This window comes from Oncorhynchus nerka, linkage group LG14 (genome assembly GCF_034236695.1).
Source record: "Oncorhynchus nerka isolate Pitt River linkage group LG14, Oner_Uvic_2.0, whole genome shotgun sequence".
In the NCBI taxonomy this organism is placed as follows: Eukaryota; Metazoa; Chordata; class Actinopteri; order Salmoniformes; family Salmonidae; genus Oncorhynchus; species Oncorhynchus nerka.
Window position 1 is genome coordinate 87,399,757 of NC_088409.1, and position 15,000 is coordinate 87,414,756.

Consider the following 15,000-nt stretch of genomic DNA (forward strand, 5'->3'; position numbering starts at 1 on the left):
TACTCATTATACTGTCACGTAGACATTCAGCAGCCGGACTCATCCAGCTTCAGAAAAAGAGAAAACGCGTTGGTCACTAAACCTCTACTCCATCATCCCCATTCTACTAATTGTATTTCTATCCCTGTGCTCTTCCCCAGGCAACTCTAGAAAAGACACACCAAGCTCTAGAAGAGGAGAAGAGGAGGACAGTAGACCTTCTCTACTCCATCTTTCCTGGTGACGTGGCCCAGAAGCTGTGGCAGGGGGAGTCTGTTCCCGCCAGGAAGTTTGATGATGTCACCATGCTGTTCTCTGACATCGTGGGCTTCACGGCAGTGTGTGCCCAGTGTACCCCCATGCAGGTCATCAGCATGCTCAACGAGCTCTACACACGCTTCGACTACCAGTGTGGAATACTGGATGTGTATAAGGTAGGAACACACACCTGTTTCACTACCAGTGTGGAATCCTAGATGTGTATAAGGTAGGAACACACACCTGTTTGACTACCAGTGTGGAATCCTAGATGTGTATAAGGTGGGAACACACCTGTTTGACTACCAGTGTGGAATCCTAGATGTGTATAAGGTGGGAACACACCTGTTTGACTACCAGTGTGGAATCCTAGATGTGTATAAGGTGGGAACACACCTGTTTGACTACCAGTGTGGAATCCTAGATGTGTATAAGGTAGGAACACACACCTGTTTCACTACCAGTGTGGAATCCTAGATGTGAATAAGATGGGAGCACACCTGTTTCACTACCAGTGTGGAATCCTAGATGTGAATAAGATGGGAACACACCTGTTTCACTACCAGTGTGGAATCCTAGATGTGAAAAGATGGGAACACACCTGTTTCACTACCAGTGTGGAATCCTAGATGTGAATAAGGTGGGAACACACCTGTTTGACTACCAGTGTGGAATCGTAGATGTGAATAAGGTGGGAACACACCTGTTTCACTACTAGTGTGGAATCCTAGATGTGAATAAGATGGGAACACACCTGTTTCACTACCAGTGTGGAATCCTAGATGTGAAAAGATGGGAACACACCTGTTTCACTACCAGTGTGGAATCCTAGATGTGAATAAGGTGGGAACACACCTGTTTGACTACCATTGTGGAATCGTAGATGTGAATAAGGTGGGAACACACCTGTTTCACTACTAGTGTGGAATCCTAGATGTGAATAAGATGGGAACACACCTGTTTCACTACCAGTGTGGAATCCTAGATGTGAATAAGATGGGAACACACCTGTTTCACTACCAGTGTGGAATCCTAGATGTGAATAAGGTAGGAACACACACCTGTTTCACTACCAGTGTGGAATCCTAGATGTGAATAACGTAGGAACACACACCTGTTTCACTACCAGTGTGGAATCCTAGATGTGTATAAGGTGGGAACACACCTGTTTGACTACCAGTGTGGAATCCTAGATGTGTATAAGGTGGGAACACACCTGTTTGACTACCAGTGTGGAATCCTAGATGTGTATAAGGTGGGAACACACCTGTTTGACTACCAGTGTGGAATCCTAGATGTGTATAAGGTAGGAACACACACCTGTTTCACTACCAGTGTGGAATCCTAGATGTGAATAAGATGGGAACACACCTGTTTCACTACCAGTGTGGAATCCTAGATGTGAATAAGATGGGAACACACCTGTTTCACTACCAGTGTGGAATCCTAGATGTGAAAAGATGGGAACACACCTGTTTCACTACCAGTGTGGAATCCTAGATGTGAATAAGGTGGGAACACACCTGTTTGACTACCAGTGTGGAATCGTAGATGTGAATAAGGTGGGAACACACCTGTTTCACTACTAGTGTGGAATCCTAGATGTGAATAAGATGGGAACACACCTGTTTCACTACCAGTGTGGAATCCTAGATGTGAATAAGATGGGAACACACCTGTTTCACTACCAGTGTGGAATCCTAGATGTGAATAAGATGGGAACACACCTGTTTCACTACCAGTGTGGAATCCTAGATGTGAAAAGATGGGAACACACCTGTTTCACTACCAGTGTGGAATCCTAGATGTGAATAAGGTGGGAACACACCTGTTTGACTACCAGTGTGGAATCGTAGATGTGAATAAGGTGGGAACACACCTGTTTCACTACTAGTGTGGAATACTAGATGTGAATAAGATGGGAACACACCTGTTTCACTACCAGTGTGGAATCCTAGATGTGAATAAGATGGGAACACACCTGTTTCACTACCAGTGTGGAATCCTAGATGTGAAAAGATGGGAACACACCTGTTTCACTACCAGTGTGGAATCCTAGATGTGAATAAGGTGGGAACACACCTGTTTGACTACCAGTGTGGAATCGTAGATGTGAATAAGGTGGGAACACACCTGTTTCACTACTAGTGTGGAATCCTAGATGTGAATAAGATGGGAACACACCTGTTTCACTACCAGTGTGGAATCCTAGATGTGAATAAGATGGGAACACACCTGTTTCACTACCAGTGTGGAATCCTAGATGTGTATAAGGTGGGAACACACCTGTTTGACTACCAGTGTGGAATCCTAGATGTGTATAAGGTGGGAACACACCTGTTTGACTACCAGTGTGGAATCGTAGATGTGAATAAGGTGGGAACACACCTGTTTCACTGCCAGTGTGGAATCCTAGATGTGAATAAGGTGGGAACACACCTGTTTGACTACCAGTGTGGAATCCTAGATGTGAATACATTTACATTTTACATTTAAGTCATTTAGCAGACGCTCTTATCCAGAGCGACTTACAAATTGGTGCGTTCACCTTAAGACATCCAGTGGAACAGCCACTTTACAATAGTGCATCTAAATCTTTTAAGGGGGGTGAGAAGGATTACTTTATCCTATCCTAGGTATTCCTGAAAGAGGTGGGGTTTCAGGTGTCTCCGGAAGGTGGTGATTGACTCCGCTGTCCTGGCGTCGTGAGGGAGTTTGTTCCACCATTGGGGGGCCAGAGCAGCGAACAGTTTTGACTGGGCTGCGCGGGAACTGTACTTCCTCAGTGGTAGGGAGGCGAGCAGGCCAGAGGTGGATGAACGCAGTGCCCTTGTTTGGGTGTAGGGCCTGATCAGAGCCTGGAGGTACTGAGGTGCCGTTCCCCTCACAGCTCCGTAGGCAAGCACCATGGTCTTGTAGCGGATGCGAGCTTCAACTGGAAGCCAGTGGAGAGAGCGGAGGAGCGGGGTGACGTGAGAGAACTTGGGAAGGTTGAACACCAGACGGGCTGCGGCGTTCTGGATGAGTTGTAGGGGTTTAATGGCACAGGCAGGGAGCCCAGCCAACAGCGAGTTGCAGTAATCCAGACGGGGAGATGACAAGTGCCTGGATTAGGACCTGCGCTGCTTCCTGTGTGAGGCAGGGTCGTACTCTGCAGATGTTGTAGAGCATGAACCTACAAGAACGGGCCACCGCCATGATGTTAGTTGAGAACGACAGGGTGTTGTCCAGGATCACGCCAAGGTTCTTAGCGCTCTGGGAGGAGGACACAATGGAGTTGTCAACCGTGATGGCGAGATCATGGAACGGGCAGTCCTTCCCCGGGAGGAAGAGCAGCTCCGTCTTGCCGAGGTTCAGCTTGAGGTGGTGATCCGTCATCCACACTGATATGTCTGCCAGACATGCAGAGATGCGATTCGCCACCTGGTCATCAGAAGGGGAAAGGAGAAGATTAATTGTGTGTCGTCTGCATAGCAATGATAGGAGAGACCATGTGAGGTTATGACACAGCCAAGTGACTTGGTGTATAGCGAGAATAGGAGAGGGCCTAGAACAGAGCCCTGGGGGACGCCAGTGGTGAGAGCGCGTGGTGAGGAGACAGATTCTCGCCACGCCACCTGGTAGGAGCGACCTGTCAGGTAGGACGCAATCCAAGCGTGGGCCGCGCCGGAGATGCCCAACTCGGAGAGGGTGGAGAGGAGGATCTGATGGTTCACAGTATCGAAGGCAGCCGATAGGTCTAGAAGGATGAGAGCAGAGGAGAGAGAGTTAGCTTTAGCAGTGCGGAGGGCCTCCGTGATACAGAGAAGAGCAGTCTCAGTTGAATGACTAGTCTTGAAACCAGACTGATTTGGATCAAGAATAAGAATTGAATAAGATGGGAACACACCTGTTTCACTACCAGTGTGGAATCCTAGATGTGTATAAGATGGGAACACACCTGTTTGACTACCAGTGTGGAATCCTAGATGTGAATAAGATGGGAACACACCTGTTTCACTACCAGTGTGGAATACTAGATGTGAATAAGATGGGAACACACCTGTTTGACTACCAGTGTGGAATCCTAGATGTGAATAAGGTGGGAACACACCTGTTTGACTACCAGTGTGGAATCCTAGATGGGAATAAGGTGGGAACACACCTGTTTCACTACCAGTGTGGAATCCTAGATGTGAATAAGATGGGAACACACCTGTTTCATTACCAGTGTGGAATCCTAGATGTGTATAAGGTAGGAACACACACCTGTTTCACTACAAGTGTGGAATCCTAGATGGGAATAAGATGGGAACACACCTGTTTGACTACCAGTGTGGAATCCTAGATGTGTATAAGGTAGGAACACACACCTGTTTCACCACAAGTGTGGAATCCTAGATGGGAATAAGATGGGAACACACCCGTTTGACTACCAGTGTGGAATCCTAGATGGGAATAAGATGGGAACACACCTGTTTGCACGTCACAAACTGTACAGTGCATGCTTGTTGTTATATGTTTCAGGGTTTGGGTCGATTCTGAATTGAGTTACGAATTGCTCTTTAATTCCATTTCAATTATTGTATTTGAATTGAATTTGAATTGGCCACACCCCACAGGAAGCAGAATTGAGATTGCATTCAAATGAAAGGAAGTAGAATTTAATTAAATGAAATTCAAATGCCTTATTTATTCTACACATCACCATAGCAATGTTTATTTTGACTTGGTTACCAATACCATTTAGCATTAGATTGAAACATTTCATCTTTAAAACTCATTTTCCTAAAACAGTAAAAAATAAATAGTGGTATAGAAATACTCTAAGATCATGTTGTGGGTTGTCTTAAATAATTCATAACTCCCTTAAATGTTTTTAAATATCATAAACAAAATGTTTTCCCATAACGCATTAGATCAAACTGTTTGACATATTTGAGTTCAAATAAAACTCATATTGTAACGGTCTTCTTCCTCCTCTGACGAGGAGTAGTAGGACGGATCGGAGGACCAATGCGCAGCGTGGTTAGTGTCCATATTGTTTTAATGAGAATACTGAACACTGAACAAAAACAATAAAACGACAAAACGAACAATCCTGAACGGTGAAGCAAAACACAGAACAGAAAAGACTCACCCACAACTCAAGCGTGAAAACAGGCTACCTAAGTATGGTTCTCAATCAGGGACAACGAATGACAGCTGCCTCTGATTGAGAACCATACCAGGCCAAACACAGAAATCCCAAATCATAGAAAAAAGAACATAGACTGCCCACCCCAACTCACGCCCTGACCACACTAAAACAAAGACCAAACAAACGAACTAAGGTCAGAACGTGACACATATTTCAAATGGTATTAAATTCAAATTATGCTTCCTGTGGCCAATTGAAATTAAATTGAAATTCATTGTTTGAATTGGATTAAATTCAGAAATGCTGAATTGACTCCAACCCTGATATGTGTCATCTGTCCACATAGGAGAGGTATAGTGCAATTGAGTAATGGTGCTGCCGTGGGTAAATACAAGGATCAATCAAGTTGTGTTTTATATCAGCACTGTGTGTGTGCGTGTGTGTGCGTGTGTGTGCGTGCGTGCGTGTGTGTGCGTGCGTGCATATGTATCGGGTGGAAAAACACACTGATTAATGGCTAATGCAACAGTGCTTAACAACATTGTGTCAATACTGGCTGCCTGACAGAGTGGTATTACAACAAGGCCCAGTGCGTCCATTAACAACCATCACTCCCTCCATCCATCTAGCACTACATCAGCTCTCTATCCATCCCTCCATCCATCTAGCACTACATCAGCTCTCTATCCATCCCTCCATCCATCTAGCACTACATCAGCTCTCTATCATCCCTCCATCCATCTAGCACTACATCAGCTCTCTATCCATCCCTCCATCCATCTAGCACTACATCAGCTCTCTATCCATCCCTCCATCCATCTAGCACTACATCAGCTCTCTATCCATCCCTCCATCCATCTAGCACTACATCAGCTCTCTATCCATCCCTCCATCCATCTAGCACTACATCAGCTCTCTATCCATCCCTCCATCCATCTAGCACTACATCAGCTCTCTATCCATCCCTCCATCCATCTAGCACTACATCAGCTCTCTATCCATCCCTCCATCCATCTACATTTACATTTAAGTCATTTAGCAGACGCTCTTATCCAGAGCGACTTACAAATTGGTGCTTTCACCTTATGACATCCAGTGGAACAGCAACCTTACAATAGTGCATCTAGGTCTTTTAAGGGGGGTGAGAAGGATTACTTTATCCTATCCTAGGTATTCCTTAAAGAGGTGGGGTTTCAGGTGTCTCCGGAAGGTGGTGATTGACTCCGCTGTCCTGGCGTCGTGAGGGAGTTTGTTCCACCATTGGGGGGCCAGAGCAGCGAACAGTTTTGACTGGGCTGAGCGGGAACTGTACTTCCTCAGAGGTAGGGAGGCGAGCAGGCCAGAGGTGGATGAACGCAGTGCCCTTGTTTGGGTGTAGGGCCTGATCAGAGCCTGGAGGTACTGAGGTGCCGTTCCCCTCACAGCTCCGTAGGCAAGCACCATGGTCTTGTAGCGGATGCGAGCTTCAACTGGAAGCCAGTGGAGAGAGCGGAGGAGCGGGGTGACGTGAGAGAACTTGGGAAGGTTGAACACCAGACGGGCTGCGGCGTTCTGGATGAGTTGTAGGGGTTTAATGGCACAGGCAGGGAGCCCAGCCAACAGCGAGTTGCAGTAATCCAGACGGGAGATGACAAGTGCCTGGATTAGGACCTGCGCCGCTTCCTGTGTGAGGCAGGGTCGTACTCTGCGGATGTTGTAGAGCATGAACCTACAGGAACGGGCCACCACCTTGATGTTAGTTGAGAACGACAGGGTGTTGTCCAGGATCACGCCAAGGTTCTTAGCGCTCTGGGAGGAGGACACAATGGAGTTGTCAACCGTGACAACTAGCACTACATCAGCTCTCTATCCATCCCTCCATCCATCTAGCACTACATCAGCTCTCTATCCATCCCTCCATCCATCTAGCACTACATCAGCTCTCTATCCATCCCTCCATCCATCTAGCACTACATCAGCTCTCTATCCATCCCTCCATCCATCTAGCACTACATCAGCTCTCTATCCATCCCTCCATCCATCTAGCACTACATCAGCTCTCTATCCATCCCTCCATCCATCTAGCACTACATCAGCTCTCTATCCATCCCTCCATCCATCTAGCACTACATCAGCTCTCTATCCATCCCTCCATCCATCTAGCACTACATCAGCTCTCTATCCATCCCTCCATCCATCTAGCACTACATCAGCTCTCTATCCATCCCTCCATCCATCTAGCACTACATCAGCTCTCTATCCATCCCTCCATCCATCTAGCACTACATCAGCTCTCTATCCATCCCTCCATCCATCTAGCACTACATCAGCTCTCTATCCATCCCTCCATCCATCTAGCACTACATCAGCTCTCTATCCATCCCTCCATCCATCTAGCACTACATAAGCTCTCTATCCATCCCTCCATCCATCTAGCACTACATCAGCTCTCTATCCATCCCTCCATCCATCTAGCACTACATCAGCTCTCTATCCATCCCTCCATCCATCTAGCACTACATCAGCTCTCTATCCATCCCTCCATCCATCTAGCACTACACCAGCTCTCTATCCATCCCTCCATCCATCTAGCACTACATCAGCTCTCTATCCATCCCTCCATCCATCTAGCACTACATCAGCTCTCTATCCATCCCTCCATCCATCTAGCACTACATCAGCTCTCTATCCATCCCTCCATCCATCTAGCACTACATCAGCTCTCTATCCATCCCTCCATCCATCTAGCACTACATCAGCTCTCTATCCATCCCTCCATCCATCTAGCACTACATCAGCTCTCTATCCATCCCTCCATCCATCTAGCACTACATCAGCTCTCTATCCATCCCTCCATCCATCTAGCACTACATCAGCTCTCTATCCATCCCTCCATCCATCTAGCACTACATCAGCTCTCTATCCATCCCTCCATCCATCTAGCACTACATCAGCTCTCTATCCATCCCTCCATCCATCTAGCACTACATCAGCTCTCTATCCATCCCTCCATCCATCTAGCACTACATCAGCTCTCTATCCATCCCTCCATCCATCTAGCACTACATCAGCTCTCTATCCATCCTTCCATCCATCTAGCACTACATCAGCTCTCTATCCATCCCTCCATCCATCTAGCACTACATCAGCTCTCTATCCATCCCTCCATCCATCTAGCACTACATCAGCTCTCTATCCATCCCTCCATCCATCTAGCACTACATCAGCTCTCTATCCATCCCTCCATCCATCTAGCACTACATCAGCTCTCTATCCATCCCTCCATCCATCTACATTTACATTTAAGTCATTTAGCAGACGCTCTTATCCAGAGCGACTTACAAATTGGTGCTTTCACCTTATGACATCCAGTGGAACAGCCACTTTACAATAGTGCATCTAGGTCTTTTAAGGGGGGGGGGGCACATACAATAGTGCTCTCGTTCTTCGCCAGGGTTTGAGTCAGCACTACATCAGCTCTCGTCCTTCGCCAGGGTTTGAGTCAGCACTACATCAGCTCTCGTCCTTCGCCAGGGTTTGAGTCAGCACTACATCAGCTCTCGTTCTTCGCCAGGGTTTGAGTCAGCACAGATATAGAAGCTTTTCTTACCCTTCCTTTCCTTTCTCCTCAACCTTCTACTTTTTTACTTGACTCTTCCCCCCTCTCTCTTTCTACTTCTATTTCCTCTCATCTCCACTTTCTCCTCTCCCCCTCTCTTTTCCTCCTCTATGTGAGGAGAGGGCGGGGGGAGGGGGAGAGAGGAGTCCCATATGTTCCCATTGTCATGGTTAATCTGGATAAATGACTGTGACTGGAAGAAAATGAGAGTTGTGTTTCTTGTCGTCAGGTACAGCTTGTCTGAGTGTTAATTTTAATTCTGCCAATAACCCTGTCAGGATAAATGTTATGAAAATATTTAAATTTGATTAAGTATAGAACTCAAATCAAATGAAATCGTCATGGCTTCATGGACTCTTCTCCAATCCCCATATAGATTGAGACTATAGGCGACGCCTACTGTGTTGCGGGCGGGCTCCACCGGAAGATTGACAGCCATGCCAAGCCAATCGCACTCATGGCCCTGAAGATGATGGAGCTGTCAGAGGAGGTGTTAACGCCGGACGGCAAGTCCATCAAGGTGAGTCTTCGCTTGGCACAGGAGAGGGGATGGGCTATTTCTCCCTCACTCTCTTTTTCTGTCATCTTTTCTATCTCCCTTTTCACTCCTCCTCTTTTTCCTCACTTCCTTACTTTCTTTCTTTCTTTCTTTCTATCTCTTTTCACCCTCTCCTCCTACTGTCTGTCTCTCTTCTCATTCAAATGTATATGTGGTTTACACCTGGAATTTAAAGCATCTATCAGCTTATCAGTGCGGTGCTGTGTTGTGCCACAGACAGAAGGGGTAACCCAGACATGTCACAGGGGCTATAGAGCTGAAACATCCATTTAGAAAGTTTTCTTACCACCAAATATGGTAGTGAGAGGAAGTCCAGTCGCTGGTAGTGGGAGAGGATGGAACTAGGTGAAACTGGGCCAAGTTGTCATCGATGAAACATCTGATCTCAAAAAATGTTTCTGTTCCCAAAACTAGAATCCGCTATGAACACAGTGCACTCAGTTTTATAAGTTTAAAAGCAGTTTTTTAGTAGGAGTGCAAGGTCGAATTGAGTTTGTGCACATGCACATTTCACAGAGGAGGCATTCCCTAATGGAATACATGCTACAACACGGCAATAGAATCTCGCTATCTCGCTAGCTCGCTAGCTCGTGCTTGGCTTTGCCCACCTCCTTCTTGTTCTGCCGACCATGCTTCATTTGCTCCCACTGTAATGTGTTGTGTTGTGCTAGCTGTGTTGTATTATGTTGTGCTAGCTGTGTTATGTTATGTTGTGCTAGATTGTGCTGTGATGCTCTAGCTGTGTTGTGTTGTGCTAGCTGTGTTGTGTTGTGCTATCTGTGTTGTGATGTGTTGTGCTAGCTGTGTTGTGATGTGTTGTGCTAGCTGTGTTGTGTTATGTTGTGCTTTATTGTGCTGTGTTGTGTTGTGCTATCTGTGTTGTGATGTGTTGTGCTAGCTGTGTTGTGCTAGCTGTGTTGTATTATGTTGTGCTAGCTGTGTTATGTTATGTTGTGCTAGATTGTGCTGTGATGCTCTAGCTGTGTTGTGTTGTGCTAGCTGTGTTGTGCTAGCTGTGTTGTGTTGTGCTATCTGTGTTGTGATGTGTTGTGCTAGCTGTGTTGTGATGTGTTGTGCTAGCTGTGTTGTGTTATGTTGTGCTTTATTGTGCTGTGTTGTGTTGTGCTATCTGTGTTGTGATGTGTTGTGCTAGCTGTGTTGTGCTAGCTGTGTTGTATTATGTGGTGCTAGCTGTGTTATGTTATATTGTGCTAGATTGTGCTGTGTTGCTCTAGCTGTGTTGTGTTGTGCTAGCTGTGTTGTGCTAGCTGTGTTATGTTGTGCTATCTGTGTTGTGATGTGTTGTGCTAGCTGTGTTGTGATGTGTTGTGCTAGCTGTGTTGTGTTATGTTGTGCTTTATTGTGCTGTGTTGTGCTATCTGTGTTGTGATGTGTTGTGCTAGCTGTGTTGTGTTGTGCTGTGTTGAGCTAGCTGTGTTGTGTTGTGCTAGCTGTGTTGTGTCATGCTAGCTGTATTGTGCTAGCTGTGTTGTGCTAGTTGCTTCGTCCCATTGGCTGGCTGACAGTCCCAGATGTGTGTGTGTTATAATCGTCGTGGCCCAATGGGAAGGAAGTTCTTAACCAGCTGTAGATGCTGACAATGGAGCCCCTCTCATCTTCCCCTTTACTGACGATGAGATGAAACGTGTCTTCACAAGGAAGGGAGCACACGGCATGCACACACACACACACACACACACACACGGACCGACACTACAATGGGTTTGTGTTTTTGTGTGTGTACAATAAATGAGTGTTTGTGGATGTCCGTGTGCATAATAATGCTTGCAGTGTGTGATCACAGAACGCATGTGTGTAATTGACTTATTGCCGACACACCGGTCGTCACGTGATGGATAGAACATGGGAATGCGTAGTGTGCAGTTGCCATGGTGATGGGAGAATCGTGACATGGCAGCAGGGGCTGTTTTTGGCTAATTAATGCCGGTTGTTTCTGTTACGCTGTTGTTTTAATGTGTTACAGGAAATACATGAGCTTTGTGTTGGGTTGTATTGTGTTACAGAGAATACATGAGCTTTGTGTTGGGTTGTATTGTGTTACAGAGAATACATGAGCTTTGTGTTGGGTTGTATTGTGTTACAGAGAATACATGAGCTTTGTGTTGGGTTGTATTGTGTTACAGAGAATACATGAGCTTTGTGTTGGGTTGTATTGTGTTACAGAGAATACATGAGCTTTGTGTTGGGTTGTATTGTGTTACAGAGAATACATGAGCTTTGTGTTGGGTTGTAATGTGTTACAGAGAATACATGAGCTTTGTGTTGGGTTGTATTGTGTTACAGAGAATACATGAGCTTTGTGTTGGGTTGTAAAGTGTTACAGAGAATATATGAGCTTTGTGTTGGGTTGTATTGTGCTACAGAGAATACATGAGCTTTGTGTTGGGTTGTATTGTGTTACAGAGAATACATGAGCTTTGTGTTGGGTTGTATTGTGTTACAGAGAATACATGAGCTTTGTGTTGGGTTGTATTGTGTTACAGAGAATACATGAGCTTTGTGTTGGGTTGTATTGTGTTACAGAGAATACATGAGCTTTGTGTTGGGTTGTATTGTGTTACAGGAAATACATGAGCTTTGTGTTGGGTTGTATTGTGTTACAGGAAATTCATGAGCTTTGTGTTGGGTTGTATTGTGTTACAGGAAATACATGAGCTTTGTGTTGGGTTGTATTGTGCTACAGAGAATACATGAGCTTTGTGTTGGGTTGTATTGTGTTACAGAGAATACATGAGCTTTGTGTTGGGTTGTATTGTGTTACAGAGAATACATGAGCTTTGTGTTGGGTTGTATTGTGTTACAGAGAATACATGAGCTTTGTGTTGGGTTGTATTGTGTTACAGAGAATACACAAGCTTTGTGTTGGGTTGTATTGTGTTACAGAGAATACATGAGCTTTGTGTTGGGTTGTATTGTGTTACAGAGAATACATGAGCTTTGTGTTGGGTTGTATTGTGTTACAGAGAATACATGAGCTTTGTGTTGGGTTGTATTGTGTTACAGAGAATACATGAGCTTTGTGTTGGGTTGTATTGTGTTACAGAGAATACATGAGCTTTGTGTTGGGTTGTATTGTGTTACAGGAAATACATGAGCTTTGTGTTGGGTTGTATTGTGTTACAGGAAATTCATGAGCTTTGTGTTGGGTTGTATTGTGTTACAGGAAATACATGAGCTTTGTGTTGGGTTGTATTGTGTTACAGGAAATTCATGAGCTTTGTGTTGGGTTGTATTGTGTTACAGGAAATTCATGAGCTTTGTGTTGGGTTGTATTGTGTTACAGAGAATACATGAGCTTTGTGTTGGGTTGTATTGTGTTACAGAGAATACATGAGCTTTGTGTTGGGTTGTATTGTGTTACAGAGAATACATGAGCTTTGTGTTGGGTTGTATTGTGTTACAGAGAATACATGAGCTTTGTGTTGGGTTGTATTGTGTTACAGAGAATACATGAGCTTTGTGTTGGGTTGTATTGTGTTACAGAGAATACATGAGCTTTGTGTTGGGTTGTATTGTGTTACAGAGAATACATGAGCTTTGTGTTGGGTTGTATTGTGTTACAGAGAATACATGAGCTTTGTGTTGGGTTGTATTGTGTTACAGGAAATACATGAGCTTTGTGTTGGGTTGTATTGTGTTACAGGAAATTCATGAGCTTTGTGTTGGGTTGTATTGTGTTACAGGAAATACATGAGCTTTGTGTTGGGTTGTATTGTGTTACAGGAAATTCATGAGCTTTGTGTTGGGTTGTATTGTGTTACAGGAAATTCATGAGCTTTGTGTTGGGTTGTATTGTGTTACAGAGAATACATGAGCTTTGTGTTGGGTTGTATTGTGTTACAGAGAATACATGAGCTTTGTGTTGGGTTGTATTGTGTTCCAGAGAATACATGAGCTTTGTGTTGGGTTGTATTGTGTTACAGAGAATACATGAGCTTTGTGTTGGGTTGTATTGTGTTACAGAGAATACATGAGCTTTGTGTTGGGTTGTATTGTGTTACAGAGAATACACAAGCTTTGTGTTGGGTTGTATTGTGTTACAGAGAATACATGAGCTTTGTGTTGGGTTGTATTGTGTTACAGGAAATACATGAGCTTTGTGTTGGGTTGTATTGTGTTACAGAGAATATATGAGCTTTGTGTTGGGTTGTATTGTGTTACAGAGAATACATGAGCTTTGTGTTGGGTTGTATTGTGTTACAGGAAATACATGAGCTTTGTGTTGGGTTGTATTGTGTTACAGAGAATACACGAGCTTTGTGTTGGGTTGTATTGTGTTACAGAGAATACATGAGCTTTGTGTTGGGTTGTATTGTGTTACAGAGAATACATGAGCTTTGTGTTGGGTTGTATTGTGTTACGTTTACAGAGAAGGTCACGTTCAGGCAGTCTATCTTCCTCACATCTCCATAGGTAGAGGCTCTTTTCTGTTACAGCTGTCAGAGTCAACACTGACAATACAAAACATGGTGTGTGTGTGTGTGTGTGGGGGGGGGGGCTTCTAGCATGCTTCAACCTAGACTTTCTATTTATGGCAATCAGCAATAAAAATAACCAACCTCACACAATCTCTGTCTCTGTCTATCGGCATGACAACAAGGGTGCTGGGGATCACATGTACAGTCACGACCGAAATTATTGGCACCCTTAATAGAGATGAGTAAAAAAGAGTGTATAAAATAAATTATACAAATACTGAACATGGGGAAATGCTATTATTTTATAACAGCACAATTACTCACAGAAGAATGGGGTTTCAATTATTTGAGCCCCTATCTTTTTGAGAAAAATAATATTCCTTGTTTAACAAAATATTTTTCTAGAGCAATTGTGTTTATATAAAACAATATAATTTAGCACTTTTGACCATACAATACAGCTCATTATTTATATGATTTATTAATGCTGTTTTTTGTGCTCATCTTTACGAAGGATGACAATAATTTTGGTCGTGACTGTATGTAGCTATATGGTGAGCTGGATACAGTGCATTCGGAAAGTATTCAGACCCCTTGACTTTTCGACATTTTGTTACATTATAGCCTTATTCTGAAATGGATTAAATAGTCGCCCCCCCTCATCAATCTATACACAATACCCCATTATAACAAAGCAAAGATAGGTTTTTAGATGTTTTTGAAAAATAAATAAAGTACTGAAATATCACATTTACATAAGTATTCAGACCCTTTACTCAGTACTTTGTTGAAGCACCTTTGGCAGCGATTACAGCCTCGACTCTTCTTAGGTATGACTCTACAGGCTTGGCACATCTGTATTTGGGGAGTTTCTCCCATTCTTCTCTGCAGATCCTCTCAAGCTCTGTCAGGTTGGATGGGGAGCGTCGATGCACAACTATTTTCAGTTCTCTCCAGAGATGTTAGATCGGGTTCAAGTCCGGGCTCTGTCTGGGCCACTCAAGGACATTCAGAGACTTGTCCCGAAGCCACTCCTGCATTGTGTTGG

The 15,000-nt window shown here is 44.5% G+C and overlaps 1 protein-coding gene across 1 annotated transcript in view; it reads left to right on the plus strand.

The window, feature by feature from the left end:
- The window catches only part of LOC115125018 (guanylate cyclase soluble subunit alpha-2-like), a 97,378-nt gene that overhangs the window by 64,142 nt on the left and 18,236 nt on the right, over positions 1–15,000 (plus strand). Inside the window, exons 6-7 of the mRNA XM_065027152.1 lie at positions 141–413; positions 9,331–9,474. Coding sequence (XP_064883224.1) covers positions 141–413; positions 9,331–9,474 — 417 coding nt within the window. The remainder of the gene's footprint in view (positions 1–140; positions 414–9,330; positions 9,475–15,000) is intronic.